The sequence below is a fragment of the Uranotaenia lowii genome, chromosome 2, assembly GCF_029784155.1.
Source record: "Uranotaenia lowii strain MFRU-FL chromosome 2, ASM2978415v1, whole genome shotgun sequence".
In the NCBI taxonomy this organism is placed as follows: Eukaryota; Metazoa; Arthropoda; class Insecta; order Diptera; family Culicidae; genus Uranotaenia; species Uranotaenia lowii.
Window position 1 is genome coordinate 243,874,974 of NC_073692.1, and position 17,951 is coordinate 243,892,924.

Genomic DNA, 17,951 nt, shown 5'->3' on the forward strand with positions numbered 1-17,951 from the left:
CTATTCCTTCAACCATAACAAATTGTTTCCTGTTTTTCAAATAATTTCGAATAATGTTATTTAATTTCAATATTCAATTCAATTTTATGATTCAATGTGTCGAAAGCTTTTTTCAGGTCCACAAATAAAGCTCCGACAATATTTTTAGAACCAACCTCTGTTATAGTTGAGTCAACTAGTTTAGAAATAGATTTAAGAGTGCTGAAACCTGCTCTGAAACCGTATCGCATTTTGTATAAAATTTTATTACAACTAAGAAAACTCATGATTCTGTTTGCTAGTCATTTCTCGAACACTTTGCTGAAGACACTGAGCGAAGAAATTGGTCGATAGTTGTTTACATATTCTCGATCACCTGATTTGAATATTGGGGTTACTTTTGCCACTTTATGGCAATCTGTAAAACATTCTGGGTTGGAAAAATTAGCAAGAATATGAGAAAAAACACTTATTGGGAAGCAATCCGGTCCATAATTTTTTTTTTGATTGTGTGAAATTAGGTAGATGCTGTAACAATTATGGGTCAATTTTATTTTGTAAATATTATTTAAATTTCGCATTTTATTCGCTCTGTTCCATTCGTACAATGTTAACTTGTCCTTTGTTCTTATATGAGACCTATTTATTTTGTTGGAATTTTTAAAATACCCGCATAAGGGGCTTAAGGGTTCAAGATGTAAACCTTATAACATTGGAAATTTGTGCGATAGTTCAACAGGTAGTAATTAACGTATGCAAAAACTATTCAAACAGCAGTTTTCTGTTATCAAGCGCTCACATAATATTTTTAATGCATTTTGATGATACTATCGATAAATTAAAAAAATATAATATGAAATAATTTCATTCAGTTCAGCAGCAATCAGCTGTTCAAATGCTCGGTGACTAATGATTGTGTGTGACCCATGATTGTGGGGGGACTGTACTAATTTTACTTCATTTTCATCTGTTGGTCGAAGGAAGATCGAATTCTCTACCTCGTTTATATTGAACAAAGCATCAAACTCAGGTTCATTTCGTATTTCCTTCGCAAGGTCCGATCCAATTGAAGAGAGAAAACTGTTGAATTTATTACCAAGACTTTTTTTTTGTCAATTATAAGGTTTGTACCTTCGGTAAACAAATACGCTTTAAATTTTATTCGAGTTTTTTTGCCCCTGGAGTTAGGCAACATAAATAATATTTATTCGAATATAAATATGGTTGATAAAAAGTTGATCATCTACTGGGAACTGGAAAAAAATATCTGCAAAGCGAGAAAAAATTAACTGATTTGCGCTTTAAATGATGTAAGCTAAAATAGACGCATTTTTATTGACAAACTTTTTCTATTTTCACGCGTTTCTCAAACAGTAAGCAACTGTCCCTATTCAGTCATCTTGAAGCTAAAACGTGCAAACATGAAAAAAAATTAGCTTTTATAAGATCTAGATTGTTGTTATAGAGTGTTTAACTGACTGGCATGCTTTTTATCCAACCAGTTTACCATATATATATTTCTTATGCAGAACAATTAACATCAACATCAATTAATTGAAAATCCATCTTTTTAAGTACCAATCTCGAAGAACAAGATTTTTTTAGATTAATATGCTTTCAAAGTGGAAAATTTCCAGCAGATTCTTCGAGTTATCAACGAAAAAGGCAAGTTTCCTTGTTAATTATTAGATTTTTTGTGATTGTGACGTCACAGTCTGTACCAATACTAAAACAGGGCTGCCTTGGCACTACCTTCTTTGAATATTCCTGGCAGCATTTGACAGAAATATTATGGAAGAAGCTCAAAAAATTCCCTATTTACTCCATTTTACGGAACAAGTTTCAATTTTTCTTAAATTTCTTTTACAACTTACATTTATTTTAATTTTTTTTATTTGCAAGATGAACATGAGATCTTAATTTAAATGATCTATTTATGACCTTTTAACATAAATGTTATTCAGGTCAGAAACTTTTTTAGAATACTGAATTTGAATTTTGCGAAAACTCTCTTTGTATCACATTGCTCTCTCAATAACCTCAATTTGACTGTTCGAACATTAATTCCTCTCAGAAGAGATGTCGAAATCAAAAGCAATTCTAATCCTTGAGACATCCTAAAATTGAGTTCGACAACGATGCCAAACGGAAGGAAACCGTTTAATAGAGTTTTGCGGTTTCTTGGGTCGGGAAAACTTTGTTTTATGTCTGCATCACGCGTGCTTATGAATTTTTCCCAATCCAGATATTGGTTGTTTGTGTGTCCGCCCCGGAGTACGCAACCGGCTCATCCAGAAGTGGTTTAGTTAGCGAGCCCGAGACATCGGAAGTGGAGCTAGCAATGCATGGGGCCATAAATCATGCGCTGGACGTGGTTGGAAATTGAAACATGCCAAAGGTACCTATAACCTATAACAACATTGTTATATGAAGTATACAAAACACACATCGGTGGATGCTGGGTATCGACGATCTGGTAGCAACAATGCCATCCTAGAGTGACCCACTTTCTTTATTCGAGCCAAAACTGGGTTGGTTTAATCCGCTTTGAATGAGAATCTATCGATTGACAAACCGGATGAAGTTTTGCGGTTGAATGTTTGGTTTTGATGGTTTGAAATTGCCAAAAATAAATCTCCAAAACATGAAATGCTTTCATTGTAAGATTTAAACATTCAGATTTTAAGTAACTATATTTAAGCAATCTCATCGATTGTTGTACCCGATTTCCTTCTGAATGGTTTGAAAATGATATTGAATTAAAAAAAACGTTACAATCCCGCGATTTTTTAATTCCAATACGTGTTGAAACATTCAATTCGAGCCAAAAACAACCCCGTTCTTTTGAAAATCTGTAGCATTACATTGATTGTACAAATTCTGGATATTTTAGCACAATATTTAAACGCCTTTGTTTATGCAATAGAATCAGAATTTGGTTATAAGCTATAGCAAATTAGAACTTTTCGTATAAAGGTACCACTAAAAATATCGTTTGCTCACCTTTATCACTGTTTACGAAAACCGAACGGCGATGAGCGAACCAATAAATGCTAATAAATAAATGTGTTTGCCCTGTGTCTCCCTCTGGATGACACTCAATCGTGGTTCAGCCATTCAGTGGCCATATAACTTCGACCTGCCGGACGTCATTCGATGAAAGATTCCTAGCCAGCCGCCCGTCAGGAAAATTGAGACGTCCTCTGGCCGGGTTTTTGTTTGTGGGACTTTTATTGGGGGAGGATGTTTTGTATTGAAGCACAACACTTTGTCAATATAGTCGAAGAAATTTCTCAGATGGCGCTCTCATGAAAAATTATCAGGAGGACATGTCAATTTGATTTTTTGTTCTTTTGAATTTCTTAATGATAGCTGAAGTTGTTGACCTTTGGTCGAGTTGGGATAAAACGAGAATCAAAATGCCTTGTCAGACATTTCATTTAAAGAGGAAGAATAATCATATACAATCCAAGTAAAACTGATAATTCTTTAACGACCTACAAAGGCACTTCGAAATACATTAAATAAGACTGAGTTCCATCTCTTTGAAAATAATATTAAACCTTGAAATAAAGACTTTATGAGAGGTGTATAAAAAAAATTTCACCAAATGATTTTTGTTGAGTTATTTAAAGTGTTGAGATTGAAAATAATGACCATTTATCTTCTGTTATTTCAGAATTTTCAGCTGTGTAAATGTAGAGGAAACTGTTTTTTTGAAAATTTGTTCCACAATCCGGGGTAAGATTGATCTTTTTTTTCAATATTTTTCGAATATTTTTTCTATTAACGGGAATGAGGCATGTTTCATATTTTTAAAACCAGCACTGGACTCCTATGAACGTAAAACATAGGTGCAAAAATTTATTAGACTACCTTTGATTTCATTTAAAAATCGATTTCGCCACTGTTTAGAATTTGATGCTTTGGGGTAACACTAATCAGTCTCTATTTTGACAGTTTTAACTATTCTTGATCATAAAGGAATTCTAAGGTATACAATGCTGAATTTTGGTGTTTCTTGGTTGAGATTTCTTCACGGTTAAAAAAAAACAAACATTGCAGTCCTTATTGTGTAAAGGTCGAACAACAATTAAATCGAAAGATGACCAATGGTTTTGATGGTGATGGTGAGAAATGGTTTTGATGAAAATCAAACGACATAAAAGTTATCTAAGAGTGAAGTACTATGAGCTTCCGGTTTGGCAGGAATATTAAATTTAAAAAAATTATTCTCTTTATTTGCCAAATCAATCAAAAAAAAAAAACAAATTGCATTGTAAAAAAGTTTTTGTTAATGCGTCCAAAACGATTTTTCATGCATCATGATGCATCATGAAACGGCTGGACTAGATGCAACATTTGTATAACGCTTATCAAATTTTTATTTTTATTTAATGTAATAAAGTTATCATTTAATTATAACAAAATGATGATGAAATATATATATATTTTTTTTTTGTAGAGAAATGAATCCAACTTAGATGAAATTTCAGGGACTAGATAAGAGAAAATCGATGTTGAAAAACATGCGAAAAAAATTCGCCTTGTCTCCCGGTGAGACTTGAACCCACATCTTGCACCTCTCCGGGGCCCATGTATTAACATTCTACTACAGGAGACCAACCTGGCGTATGAATATTATGCTGGTTGAGTGTCGATGTCTATCGGAATGTAGGGAATAGTTCTCCCATGTGATCATAATCATTTTTCTTGGTCTATTTCTATTCCTTGGGTCGCAATTTAAAAATAGAAATAAGGCGGTGCCAAACACCGAAATATGAGAAGGCAATGCAAATCTTGCCGTGCTTAAAAATGTCCAAACTTGATTCCATTGGATTCATTTCTCTACAAAAAAAAAAAAAAAAAAAGTTTCGCTGACTGAATGTTTGAGTCAAGACCCATCTCTGGGTCGCAATTTAAAGATGATGAAATAGTTTCTCACATCGTGAGATAGATTTTTTAAAGTTTTTGTTTCTCCTAGAAAATTTAAAAAAATTAGCAATAGATGATTTTTTTTTTACATTTTTGCAGCTGTCAAAAACTTTTTCCAGTATAACAGATAGGCTTAATGATACACCTACAAACTTAATATTGCTTTTATTATCCTATACCAACACTGTTGGTGTAGACATATTTTTCGGACAGTCACCAATTTGAAAAAAAAAATATTATAATTCAGTTACCAGTCTGGGCTTAAATGCATCAAAATGCAAATCAAAGATTCACCTTTTAACTCTCGTTTCCATATGCCTGAATATGATTGTTTTGCATCACGCGTTTGTTTATTTTCATACTTCATCCCTCCAAACATTTTTTTTAATGATTTGAGTAGTAGGCGTGGACTCGGTTCGATCACACGTGTTTTTTTCTGTGCTGATTACAAATTTCGGAAAAAATCATGTTTTTCAAGTGAAAATGAAAATTGATTAATGAAAAACAGTGCTTCGAATAATCGGGAAAGATAGTTCTAGTTGCGCCTGTCAACACTACCGAGAAAAGATGAACTTTAGTGTTAAGTTACGTTGTTAACTCCTCAGGAATCGGAGTTCGAGAAAATTTTCATTTAATTTGAATGTTTTAATGCAAAAATAATTGCGAACGGTTCCGGAAATGGAAGTTTTTTCAAATGCATGGAGTGAAAATCAATGAAATATTACCCCCCGTGTGGGTAGGTTATAAAATCTAATAAAAGGCGAATGGGATAGTTCCGGAAATGGCGGGGTTTCTTAAAGAATGTTTTTTTTTCTTCCCGTTAAAATTTCAAATTTTATCGTGAAAAGTGAAAAATTGGAAAATGTAAAAATTGTGAAGAAATCAAATCACCCAGATGATTCCTTCAGATGTTTCTCAAGCTCTAAACCAGGATACTTTTCATTGTTCCTGAAATGCTGTGGACCGCTACGCTAGGTGGAACAAATTTCCGGATGTCCAAAAAATCACCTGTCCTGAAAACTCGAGTCCCTGTAAAATAGCTAAGCTAAGTACTTTACTTATTTTAATTTATTTCAAACTATTAAGACAGTGAACGGTAATAATTTCGAAACGGAAAATCATTTGTGGAATTTCGAATGTATTTCACAGAAATATTAACATAAGATTTAAAAAAAAATCACAAATTTAGGGTTATCAAAAAAATTTTATTGAATGATTCTGTAATTAAATTTTCTTATTATATGTACATTAGACCGCTGCAAGCTTTGTATGGTAATTCTTAAATTTTTACACCTTCCATAACTTTTTTTGGTTGTTTTTGCTGCCAGAAAAAAGCAATAAAAAATTTGGAAGCGGTCCATTCAATCCTGAACTAGCGCAACGAGTTTTAGTTTTGTATGAAAATTTGTATAGGAAAACAAAATTTTTCATTTAAATATCGCCAGAGATGTACTAAGAGTTAAAAAAAATCAACTTTGGATGAAAAATATTGCTTGATTCTTGCAGTACAATTCATGTAAACAAAGCACAAACCTAACTTGTACTCCAGAAAAGTTATTCAATGTTATACATAAAAAAGTGCTTTGCATAGCCAGAGAATTTATTGATTTAAATTACCTTTGCAAAAACATTTCATGGAATTATTAACAGCACTAGCAAGCAAAGTCTGCCGTTTTTAAGTACTTTTCAATGGAATCAGATTTTTCATTTTGAAATGGTTATGACTTTTTTCATGAAATTCTTAGCTGCTTGGCATGTTAGCAAAAAATTAAGCTTAAAGAATAGTCAACACCAAAAATCAAAGATCGACTTCATTTCAAGCTTATATGAATTTACTACATAATTTAATGTGCAAAAATTTCTTCTTCCATACGAATTTCCATACAAAGTTGAAACGCGTTGCCCTAACTCAGGAATCAACTAAATTTTCTCAACTTTTACACTGATGCTTGGTGACCCAAAAGACATCGGAAAAACATATGGGAGCAAAAAATCATTTTTTGCGGTCTAATGTACATTGTACGTAGTACAACACTGTTCAAACACTTCAATATATGAAAGTACGCTCAAACAAAACCCATCCCAGATTCATCTGTTCCTCGAAGGCCCCCTTATCCATGGTGGGACCAGCAGTGTTCCAAGATTATAAGGACAAATCGAAAGCATTCAAGGATTTTCAAAAACCTGGAACCCTTGTCCTTTTTGAAGAATATGTTTCCCTTGAAAATCAGTTCAAAAAATAAATCAAGGGGAAGAAAAAGGCGTATTGGAGGAATTTTGTGGGTGGTTTATCACGAGAAACATCCTTGAGTACCTTGTGGAAAGTTGCACAAAGCATGCGTAATCGATCATCTTCGAATGAAAGTGAGGAATATTCACATAGATGGATATTCAACTTCTCTCGGAAAGTCTGTCCAGATTCGACACCTGTGCAAAGGATAATCCGGAACGTGCCTCCAGATAGTTGTGGTCTGGACTCCAGCTATTCGATGGTCGAATTCTCACTTGCCCTTGCCCTTGCTCTCTTACAACAATTCTGCTCCGGGAATTGATAAAATCAAATTGAACTTGTTAAAAAATCTTTCGGATGCTGCAAAATTTCGCTTGTTAAATTTATTGAATCAATTCTTGGAGCATAACATTGTTCCCCAAGATTGGAGACAAGTGAGAGTAATTGCTATCCAAAAGCCCGGAAAAGCATGCGTAATCGATCATCTTCGAATGAAAGTGAGGAATATTCACATAGATGGATATTCAACTTCTCTCGGAAAGTCTGTCCAGATTCGACACCTGTGCAAAGGATAATCCGGAACGTGCCTCCAGATAGTTGTGGTCTGGACTCCAGCTATTCGATGGTCGAATTCTCACTTGCCCTTGCCCTTGCTCTCTTACAACAATTCTGCTCCGGGAATTGATAAAATCAAATTGAACTTGTTAAAAAATCTTTCGGATGCTGCAAAATTTCGCTTGTTAAATTTATTGAATCAATTCTTGGAGCATAACATTGTTCCCCAAGATTGGAGACAAGTGAGAGTAATTGCTATCCAAAAGCCCGGAAAACCAGCGTCTGATCCCAATTCGTACCGTCCAATAGCGATGTTGTCTTGTATACCCAAATTGATGGAGAAAATGATCTTGTTTCGTTTGGACAAATGGGTGGAAACAAATGGTTTCCTTTCAGATACTCAATTTATTTATTTTATTGATTGGTCTTTGGTTAAATTACCATGCAGACTTATATCTTAAAATCTAAGGGAATCTGCTTAAAACTAATTTAAAACTACGCTTACTCATGTTAAAATCGAACAGATGGTACACTAAATTGAAACGTTCACAACATTTATCTATCGGATGGTTTCTTCCATAAGTAGTACGGTGGTAAGGTATCCAGAGAAACTGGCGTTGTCGGAGTGTCCTAGTGGATGCATACATATTGACCCGTTGGAGAATGTATGCTGAGTCAATGCGGTAAGTTAACACATCACATATGAAGGTTTGCTGCAGTTCGGTTCGGCGTTTTTCGAGTGTGGCTAGGTTTATTAAGGCACATCTTTGCTCATATGGTGGAAGCCAAAGCGGTTCATTCCAAGGAAGGCGACGTAGAGCGTACCTAACAAAACTACGCTGAACACGTTCGAGGCGGTAGCATTGTGCGCTCTGATAGGGAGCCCACACCTGTGCAGCATACTCCAAGATGCTACGTACCGAAGAGCAATAGACGGCTTTCAAAGCGTAAATGTCATCAAAATCACGAGTGTTTCGACGCAGAAATCCGAGAATTGCAAATCCTTTAGCTGCGGTAAGCGCGATGTGCTCGGCAAATGTAAGCCTGTTATCAATTTTTACACCTAAGTCCAGAATAGACGACACATTCTCCAGGCTTTCTCCGCAAAGTTGGTATTCAAAATTGATAACACGACGTGCACGGGAAAAATTGACAACCTTACATTTTTTAGCGTTAGCCAGCATTCCGTAAAGATGACACCAGTTATCAAGTCTAGCAATATCGGCTTGCAAGGCAAGGCAATCAACTTCACTGACGACCTTTCTGAAAAGCTTCAGATCGTCGGCGTACAGGAGCGTATCGGATTGAAGCGTGGCACACAAGTCATTCACGAAAATGATGAAAAGCAGCGGTCCCAGGTGACTTCCCTGAGGAACTCCTGACGGGGTGGCAAATGTCTTCGAGCATGTATTTTTGAGCTTCGTGTAAGCGTGGCGATGTGATAGGTACGACGAAATCCACTCGAGCAACCAGATTGGAAAGCCAAGTTGATCCATCTTTGCTATTAGTATCTTGTGCGGAACGCGGTCGAACGCCTTCGCGAGATCGATGTAAATAGAATCAACTTGACAACCTTTTTCCAGATTGTTACTCAACGAGCTCACGTAACACATTAAATTGGTGACAGTTGACCTTTTTTTAACGAAACCGTGCTGAGAATCGGAGATCAATGGTTTGGCAGCAGCGTACAGTCGTCCATGTATGAGTACTTCAAAAATTTTGGAGATCGAACACAGAAGCGAAATTGGCCGATAGTTTTCGACGCAGTGTGTATTTCCCGATTTGTAGATAGGAGTGATCGCCGCAATTCGCCACACGCTTGGAAATACCCTTTCTCTCAGTGAGCGATTGAATAGACAGCAAATGGGGGCAGCTAGTGATGCAGCGCAATGTTTCAAAACCGTCGGAGGTATGTTGTCTGGACCGGGACCTTTAGTTGGATCGGCTGCGGACAATTGCTCGTATACTTCCTGCTCCGTGAGTCAAGGCAAAGGTAAATTCACGTCATGGGATTGTATGGAGGCTAGGTAGTTGTTGTTTGCTACAATGTCGGAGGAACTGAAAACACTTTGGAAAAAATCGGCAAACATGTTCGTGGATTCAGTTATGTTACGTGAAGTAACGCCGTTGAAACTGACATCTACAGGGATAGTTGCGTTTCGTTTTTTGTTTTTAAAGTGTCTCCAAAATGATGCTGGGTCATTTTTAAGGTTTTCTTGGAGGCGCAAGATATGTTGGCGGTAAAGCTGCTCATTAAGCGCTTTAAAGTCTCGTTCTAAGTTTCTCAAACGATGTCTCTGGTTTTCGGTACGATTCTTGATGAAATTCTTGCGGGCCTTTCGTAGCTGATTTCGCAGCCGTCGATGCTCAGAGTTCCACCACTCATGTCTGAATGACTGGTGTCTTTGTGGGCGCTTCAGGGGGACGATTCGTTTCAAAACGGAGTAAAGATTTGTATAGAACGCATCAACTGCAGTATTGACGTTGTCAGCATCACCGAGGAATTCCCAGCTCGTTGAATCTAAAGCAGCTGCGACCAGCTCAAAATTGCATTTATTGAAATCGAAATCAAGATCTCCTATGCATTCGTCTGGCGCGGGATCCAGGTAGGTTTCTATACATAAGTTGAGAGGCTTGTGATGACGGTCAGTAGGAATGATCGCGATGGGAGATTCGAACATCACCAGATTGTCAGGGTTATTTGAGAAGACAAGATCCAAAAGGCGCATATTATCGTTAGCGATGTTGCATTGTTGATATAAACCGGCAGAAAGAAGCATTTCAGTCATTAAAATCTCAGCTTCAGAAGAGGCGTTTATCGGTAAATAACTATTTATGTCTTGGTCAAAGGACCATTGTAAGTGTGGGAAGTTGTAATCTCCAACAACGATGACTGAGTCCCGTGCGGTGGTCAACTTCATGATTTGTTGAACTGCTGAAAAGTGCATTTCATAGTTCCTTATGCTGCTGTTAGGCCGGAGGTAGATGCAGTTTTACAACGATTTGTTCAAGATTTTCGCAGTTCTCTAAAGTTATCGGGATTGCATTCAGTTCCTTCTTAACGCCAATCAAGACACCTCCTCCTCGTTGTGCGGTGCTAGTCTCGGAACTTCGATCGCAGCGATAAATGAGGTAATGTGACGATAGTTCACTATTATGAAATTTATCATTCAACCAAGTTTCTGAGATCATAATACAATCATAATCGCTAGCACAAAGCGCGTTGTTAAAAGCAGTTATCTTAGTACGGATTCCACCTGCGTTTTGGTAGTACAAAGAGATATTTCGACGAGCAGTTTCATTCGGTGCAGGAGCGGTTGAATTGAAATTCATGGGATCTTGGGTCACCACCTCCGCAGCAGATGAGTTGAGAGCCGCTTTTACTGATTCGGAGTTATAAATGGAGTTGTTTGCACAATAGTGTTCAGAGGAAGTGGCTGCTGTTTCGGAGCCCAAAAAACCGCACTGGATCCATTGCCAGTGAATTCCCTAAAGCGATTTAACCAAAGACCAATCAATAAATAAATTTGGGTTTCGAAGGGGCAAAGGGACAAACGATTGTCTTGCTCTGCTGTCTTCAGAGACACAAATGGCGTACGCTAAACGTGAGCAAATGGCTTCCAGTGTTTCTAGACATAAAGGGAGCTTTTGATGCAGTTTCAATAAGTAAGATAGTATTGACTAGAAATTGGCCTCAGCCATAGCCTCAAATTTCGATTTGGGGCGGCCTCGCCAGTGATACTAGGTGTGTTACAAAAATCAGTATTTGCTTGTTTTAAACTGATTATAATACTTCTGAATTGATTAATTTAGTTTTACTACCAACAGCTAAACGTTTGAATTTATTACGGGGCCGCCCTAAATGGATGAAGATAAGCCATCTTTAACTAATGAATTGTCAAGGTGAATTCAAAACATTCTTCAGATTGTTGGCTTGATTGTATTTTCGGGTCAGAACCAAACAATCATATTTATGTTCATGTAGACGCGTAATATCGCTGATAAATCTATATATTTTTCTCCGTGTAGAGTCCAAAAAGCTAAATTTTTCTTCTGAATGGATCGTGATCATTGCTTATCACGAAATTTCTTATATTTATTCATAAACTAATTTTCAATCAGTTATAATCTGTTAATAAGACTCAAAATACTGTATTTATCTCAATACTAAAAAAAATGCGCCTTAAAGTATGCAATGACTGTAGGGTAGTAGACAAACTTTTAGAATTCTCTTTGTCTGATACTCACAAACAGTCACAAACTGTGAAATGGGAACTAATATGGCAAAAAATAATCAACGGACAATGGAGCTTCGGATTTTACTAGATTTTTGCAGAGGGTCTGGGCAACCTGAATTAAGGATCAAGCCTCTTTAACTTAAAAAATATCACAATTTTTTTCGTCTCAGGAAAATGCTTCTAGTTCATCTACGAGTTCATGTAACGTTCTAACTTTTGAACATATAAACTTGAAATTACGCGCTGTCAGAAAATGTAAAAGACGGCGAGTTGCTAAATTTTCCCAAAAAGATATGACGGAAATAAGAAAAGGGGATCAATTATCCCCATTCTTTCCTACTGTTGATCAAAAGAAATTGGCTCTTTGTATTTTATTATCAAGTAGATAACTTATTTCGTTGATTACTGGTTCATTATTGTTACATAACCGGAAGTTGTTCTGAAACTGAATAGAGTTTCGGAAAAAATCGACACTCCCTCATATCGGCGAAAGTTAAAGTGTCATGTTTTGAACCTTTTTTACAGCAGCCATAAAAACACACGCGGATTTGCTATATCCCTCCTCAGTTACTTTTATTAGTAGGTACATAGGTATTGTGTAGGTATATCATCGCATGTCACATTCAACCGATTTTATTGTAACTTGATAGGACATTGTCACGGAAGTCATAAAATGCTGCTTCTGTTGTTGTTGTTCTTCGCTTGGACTAGGACTTCACCCACACCCTAAAACTCACCGAAGTTCTGGTATTGGAATTTGATATTAAGCAATCACAAAGCCACCCCTTTGTGCTGTTTATTGTCTACGGTGTTTAATTTTACTCATGTTACAGATTGTTGTCAATTGAAAACAATCCATTGGAACTGTGTCGGATGTGGCAGTTAAGATTTGCTTGGTAAATCTGAAATGTTTGTAATGTTTTATCTTTTTCGTAATTCCTATTGATAAAGAAAATATACACATATGATTGATTCTCAATATGAGATCGCACACTTTCCGTAGAGCGCATCGAAGTTGCAATAGAAAAGCAATTGATGGAAACGGAAACAGAGATAAATGTAATCGGAAAATAAATTCAGCTCAATGTGACATGCATCCGCAGTAATAAAACTCTCGAGCATCCTCCGGGAAATGTTCCTTTGCATGACTTGCAGCAGCCTGGAAGCATTCAGTAGTGGAATATGTATGCACTACATTTTATGCCACACGCCCGTAACAACGAAACCGCACCAAACATCGGAGGAAACCAATAAGCAATATTGGCGTCTTGTGAAGAGGACAAAATAGAATCGTGAAAGCTTTTAGATTGCCAAAATAGCACAGCTTAGCAGAAACAGAACAACATATGTACGATGCTTTTTAGATTAAAGTCAATTTGCCTCAAACTTGATTCTTCTTCGCCTTTGCCCACCGCTGATAATATTTAGACAATTATTTTGAAATTAGTTTTGATCTTTTTCGAGAACATTTATCATACATACTGTATTTCCGGATAGGTTCAAAATCTTTTTCACAAAAAAAAACAAATAATCAATAATTTAAAAAAATCCGTTCAAAAAATAAAATCAAAAACTGGTGACTAAAGGAAGAGTAGTATTTTGTATAGAACTCCCCTTTTTTATCCAGATGTCAATTTCTTACTCAAAAAGAAAACTTTACCCATTTGACGGATTGCCTATAAACTTTTTATAGATTTCACTATCCTATTTCAACACTGTTGGTGTGAAAATATTTTTCGAACAATCACTAGTTTTTTTTAAATAAATATTCTTAAAATTCAGTTTTCAGTCAGAGTTAAAATGCATCAAAATGCAATTCAATGATTCACCTTTTAAATCTCATTTCCAAGTGACGGAATATGATTTTTTTGCATCACGCGTTTGTTAATTTCAAATATTGATTTTTATGATTTTAACTAGAAGAATTTTTTACCCCTAAATGTATGCAGCACATTTATGTTTTTTTCTTTAAAAACATTTTTGACAGAAAAAATGTAATCGAACAAAACCAAATTGCAATTGATGCTTTATGCGTTATGAAATCACTTATATATTTAAAAAAAACTAACAATTTTTAAAGTTTTTCATAAAAATAAAGTTTGTTGCAACTTACCCCGTTTTCTTAGTAGGGTGGAAATAGAATGTTTTAAAATTTGAAAATAACTGGTTTAATCGATAATTTTCTGATTACGTCAATTTGATGTACCATCAACCTTAAAACTTTTGAAGTACAAGCGGTATGATTATCTGTGGACATTAAGTTTTTAGCAAGTCGACGGTATCCAATTAGTTTTACTCCTGAATGTATGCACCAACAGTAATATTTCTTCGAACATGTACAAACAGCAAAGCGACAAGTTATGAATCAATTTACGTAGAAAAAAATGGTTTCATTTTTAAATCTATAAATTATCTACATCTACAATATGAAAAAAATCGTGTGACATTCTGTAGTTGCTCTTTTTAATTAGTTTTTTCGTTGAGTCATTTTCAAGACACAATTTCGATTTGGAATCTGATTCATATCCATCCCCCTGTAAAATCCAACCCCTGTCTTAGGACGGGGTTTACTAAAATCCGCATGCAATCAAAATCAATAATTAATTCAACTTACTTTTTGCGCAAATTGTTAAAACGTGAAGATTTAACAATCCATACTAAAAACAACTGTTTGAACAGCAGTTGGAAAAGCTACAGCTTAGAGAAGCTTAAAAACATGAGAAAAAAGAAAGGGTACCGCGTTCTTTAATTAACAAAACCAACACACACATATAGGATCTCAATGAAACTTCATGTTTCTTTGAAGAGAACTAAATAACTCAACTCTAAGTCTTGGTGGCCATGATTTTCAACATGCGGTACAAATTTTAAAAAATCAGATTTGCCCGCAAGCCAATAAGTTTTTGTTTATAATTTAAAGAAAACAAATCCTATAATAAAGAAAAATGGCCTCAAATGCCTGTGTTACCTTAAGTAGAGATTCATTTTAATACCTTACTAATTTTTGCCACCTACTTGTTTTGGATCCAAATTTTGAACGTAGGACAGACCGATTTTTGAGATTTGGCAATGATTTTTACACATTTTGCGTAATTTGATTAAGTATTATTTAAAATATGTGCATGCTAGCTCACGGTTCTAGTTGAAATCTAGATAAATTATGCTCTACTGTAAATTATTTCTAGTTTTTCCAAATTGATATTCTCAAATTCAGAACGCCTTGTCCATATCGAGCTGTTTGAGTTTGGTTTAATTTTCATAAACATACATTTTTCTGCTGAAATTTAACGAAAAGCAAACATATAAATCTTCTAGTTTAATGAAACTTGCTTGAGTATGAAGTTTGATAATTATCACTCAAATTTCGTTCGAATTGCATGTTGAATTTCTTTTAAATTCTTCCGTGTTTCAAAAAGATCGCATCCCAAAAGATCACCTCGTTATGTCAATATCTACTTGTTTATCAAAATTCATGACATCAGTTCAAAAATATTTTAGTTAAGTCGTATTTTCATTGATTTTGTAAAAGACCTCACATCGTATTGAAAGTAAGAAAAAAATTAAATGCAATGATTCCACAACGGTGTAGAACACTTTTAAAACTTTTTTCGTCAAGCGTCCACGACATGACGAAATCCACGACAAAATACGTCTAACCACAGAGAACAGACATACAAGCTCGAACAAAAAATCGTCAAAAAAGTGTGTAAAATTTCAAATGCTATCACTAAAAAATACGTTAGATATTGACTACAAACAGTGCCATCTATTGCGCCGTTCAAAAGTTACAAATCAAATTTCGTGTACCCAGTTTTTGAAAAGACGTAATCGTATATGAACTCACAAAAAATGAGTCCAATGTCTCAGTAAAATAGACGACTTTAATTTATTGCTAAATAAATGAAATCAGAGTTACTTTTAACTGGGAGGAATTTCACATTCTTTATTTTTGCACTACTATGACAGTTAAGATAACTAACAGCTTTGGTATAAGATTTCTCACTTCTTGAACAGTAATTTATGTTAGAAAATGCATATCCTATGTCCAGTCAAATACAAGAACATACAGCAGTACTGATTCTAGGCATCTCAAAGCGGGTTACTTTCACATATAACTTAAGCATCCAGCTGTTTGAACCTTTGTATTTCTAACAAATTTGATGGAAAAAGATAATAACTTTTATGATTATTTTTTTATGCAACATGATGAACGTATTACGAAACTTCAATAGCGATTTTCTAGAAGCATGCAAGCAGCTCATACGACCTATAGAAAACTAAATTAAACTTATTCAGCTTTGTTTTGACAGTTCTCTTTGGTGTGTTTGGAGACATCTGGTGGCCCAACCAAAAATCAAAAATTGGTTCAAAAAGGGTGTTGGGATTTTTGCACAAGTTTCGTGGGCTAGCTTGTATGTCTGTTCTCTGTGGTCTAACTTCGAAAAATCAAAACAACAATACAGAGTTATCGTTTTCATTCAAAATTATCTCAGATTATTACCTACCAAAACTCTCAATGTTCACAAACAAAAATTTGAAACCCAAACGATATCCCCAGTTAATGGTTTGGACAGTAGAACCCCGCTAATCCGAGCTCCGTTTAGCATGCGCCTGGATGATATGCAAAAACAGAACAGACACGTTGAGACGAACGTGTGTCACACCATACCAGAAATGGCACGAAGATGAAGATGGAACGTAAATCTAATGAAAAAAAATCTACAATTTTTAAGAATTTTAAAATTGTAATTTTAATTTCTACCTTATTCAGCAGTAACCTTTTTGTAATTCATTATATCCGATCAAGAAGATTTCACAGAATTTTTTTATTCGAATGTAGCTGGTATAGATTTGGGTACATTTTTTTACAAATGATTTTAGACCAAGAAAAACATTCAATTCAACATGGATTCTGAAAAAAAAGCTTCGTGGACCACAAAAAGACGTTCGCGGGCTATGGACTGGCCACCCATGCTCTCTTTCAAGAATATGATGGCTAAAATCTTACAAATGCTAAAACCACCAGCGAACAGAAAGAGTAGGGAAAAACTGTAGGTACAAGACGCACCAGTTAAGCATAATCGCTATTTACGGCGATACCAATCTTCTCAGAACTAAATTGAGAGATCAGATCGATAATACGATAAAGAAAAAATATAATAAAAACACGATTCTGATTATATTTTTGTAAAAAACTTAAACAGCCAGAAAACAAACCGAGGAGTAGAACGCCAACACAAGTGAACAAAACGCACCATATGAAAAGAGTGGCGAGAACAATGATTATAAGAAATGAAACAACAAATCTTGAATTACACGCTCATCGTATTTTTGTAAACCAACCATATTTTGGCGAAAAATCATGTATTATTACATGATAATACACTTTTCTATATCCTTATTCTTAAAACGCCTTCAGGTAGGCAACGAAATTTAAATTTTTGACAGATTTCGCAGCAAACATTTCGGCGGATATCTTTTTCGTGTCGAATATTAGTGCACCTTTCTAATTCGAACAAGGACAAAATTTGTTGGAATTATGCATTGTTATCGTAATTCGGGAGTCAGTACATAAAAAGAATGGCATTTTGTTTGATATTTAAAAAAATTGTTAAGTTCAGTTCTTAACGAACCAAGGATGACGATGAAGTCATTTCTTGTTAATGACAATTGAATCTGTCACGTCGTCAATCTAGCTTATAGACGAATTGAAGGAATATTTGAATCCATCGAGAATACTCGACCACATTTACATTGCACGCAGATTAAGATGGGAAAATCCCAGCATCAAACACCTACCTCGGTAGCAGATTCGAAATGATTCGTTCGGCTTCTTCTGGTGACGGAGGGCCCGAAGTGTATTTTACACCGTCCAACTGAGCAGTCACCGGAAGTGTACAAGGCGGGTTTGCTTCGTCCGTCGGTTGAAAATCAGGTACAAACTTGGCCCTGCAAGAAAGAAAAAGAAATAAATCGTGTTTGTCAATCATTTTTGCATAGATCAAGTTATCCGT

At 35.4% G+C, this 17,951-nt stretch overlaps 1 protein-coding gene across 4 annotated transcripts in view; it reads right to left on the bottom strand.

Annotated features, from left to right (window-relative positions):
- The window catches only part of LOC129746201 (uncharacterized), a 380,075-nt gene that overhangs the window by 166,367 nt on the left and 195,757 nt on the right, over window positions 1-17,951 (bottom strand). For all 4 annotated transcript variants that reach the window (XM_055739753.1, XM_055739756.1, XM_055739755.1 and 1 more), the window contains exon 3: window positions 17,737-17,886. In XM_055739753.1, coding sequence (XP_055595728.1) covers window positions 17,737-17,886 — 150 coding nt within the window. The remainder of the gene's footprint in view (window positions 1-17,736; window positions 17,887-17,951) is intronic.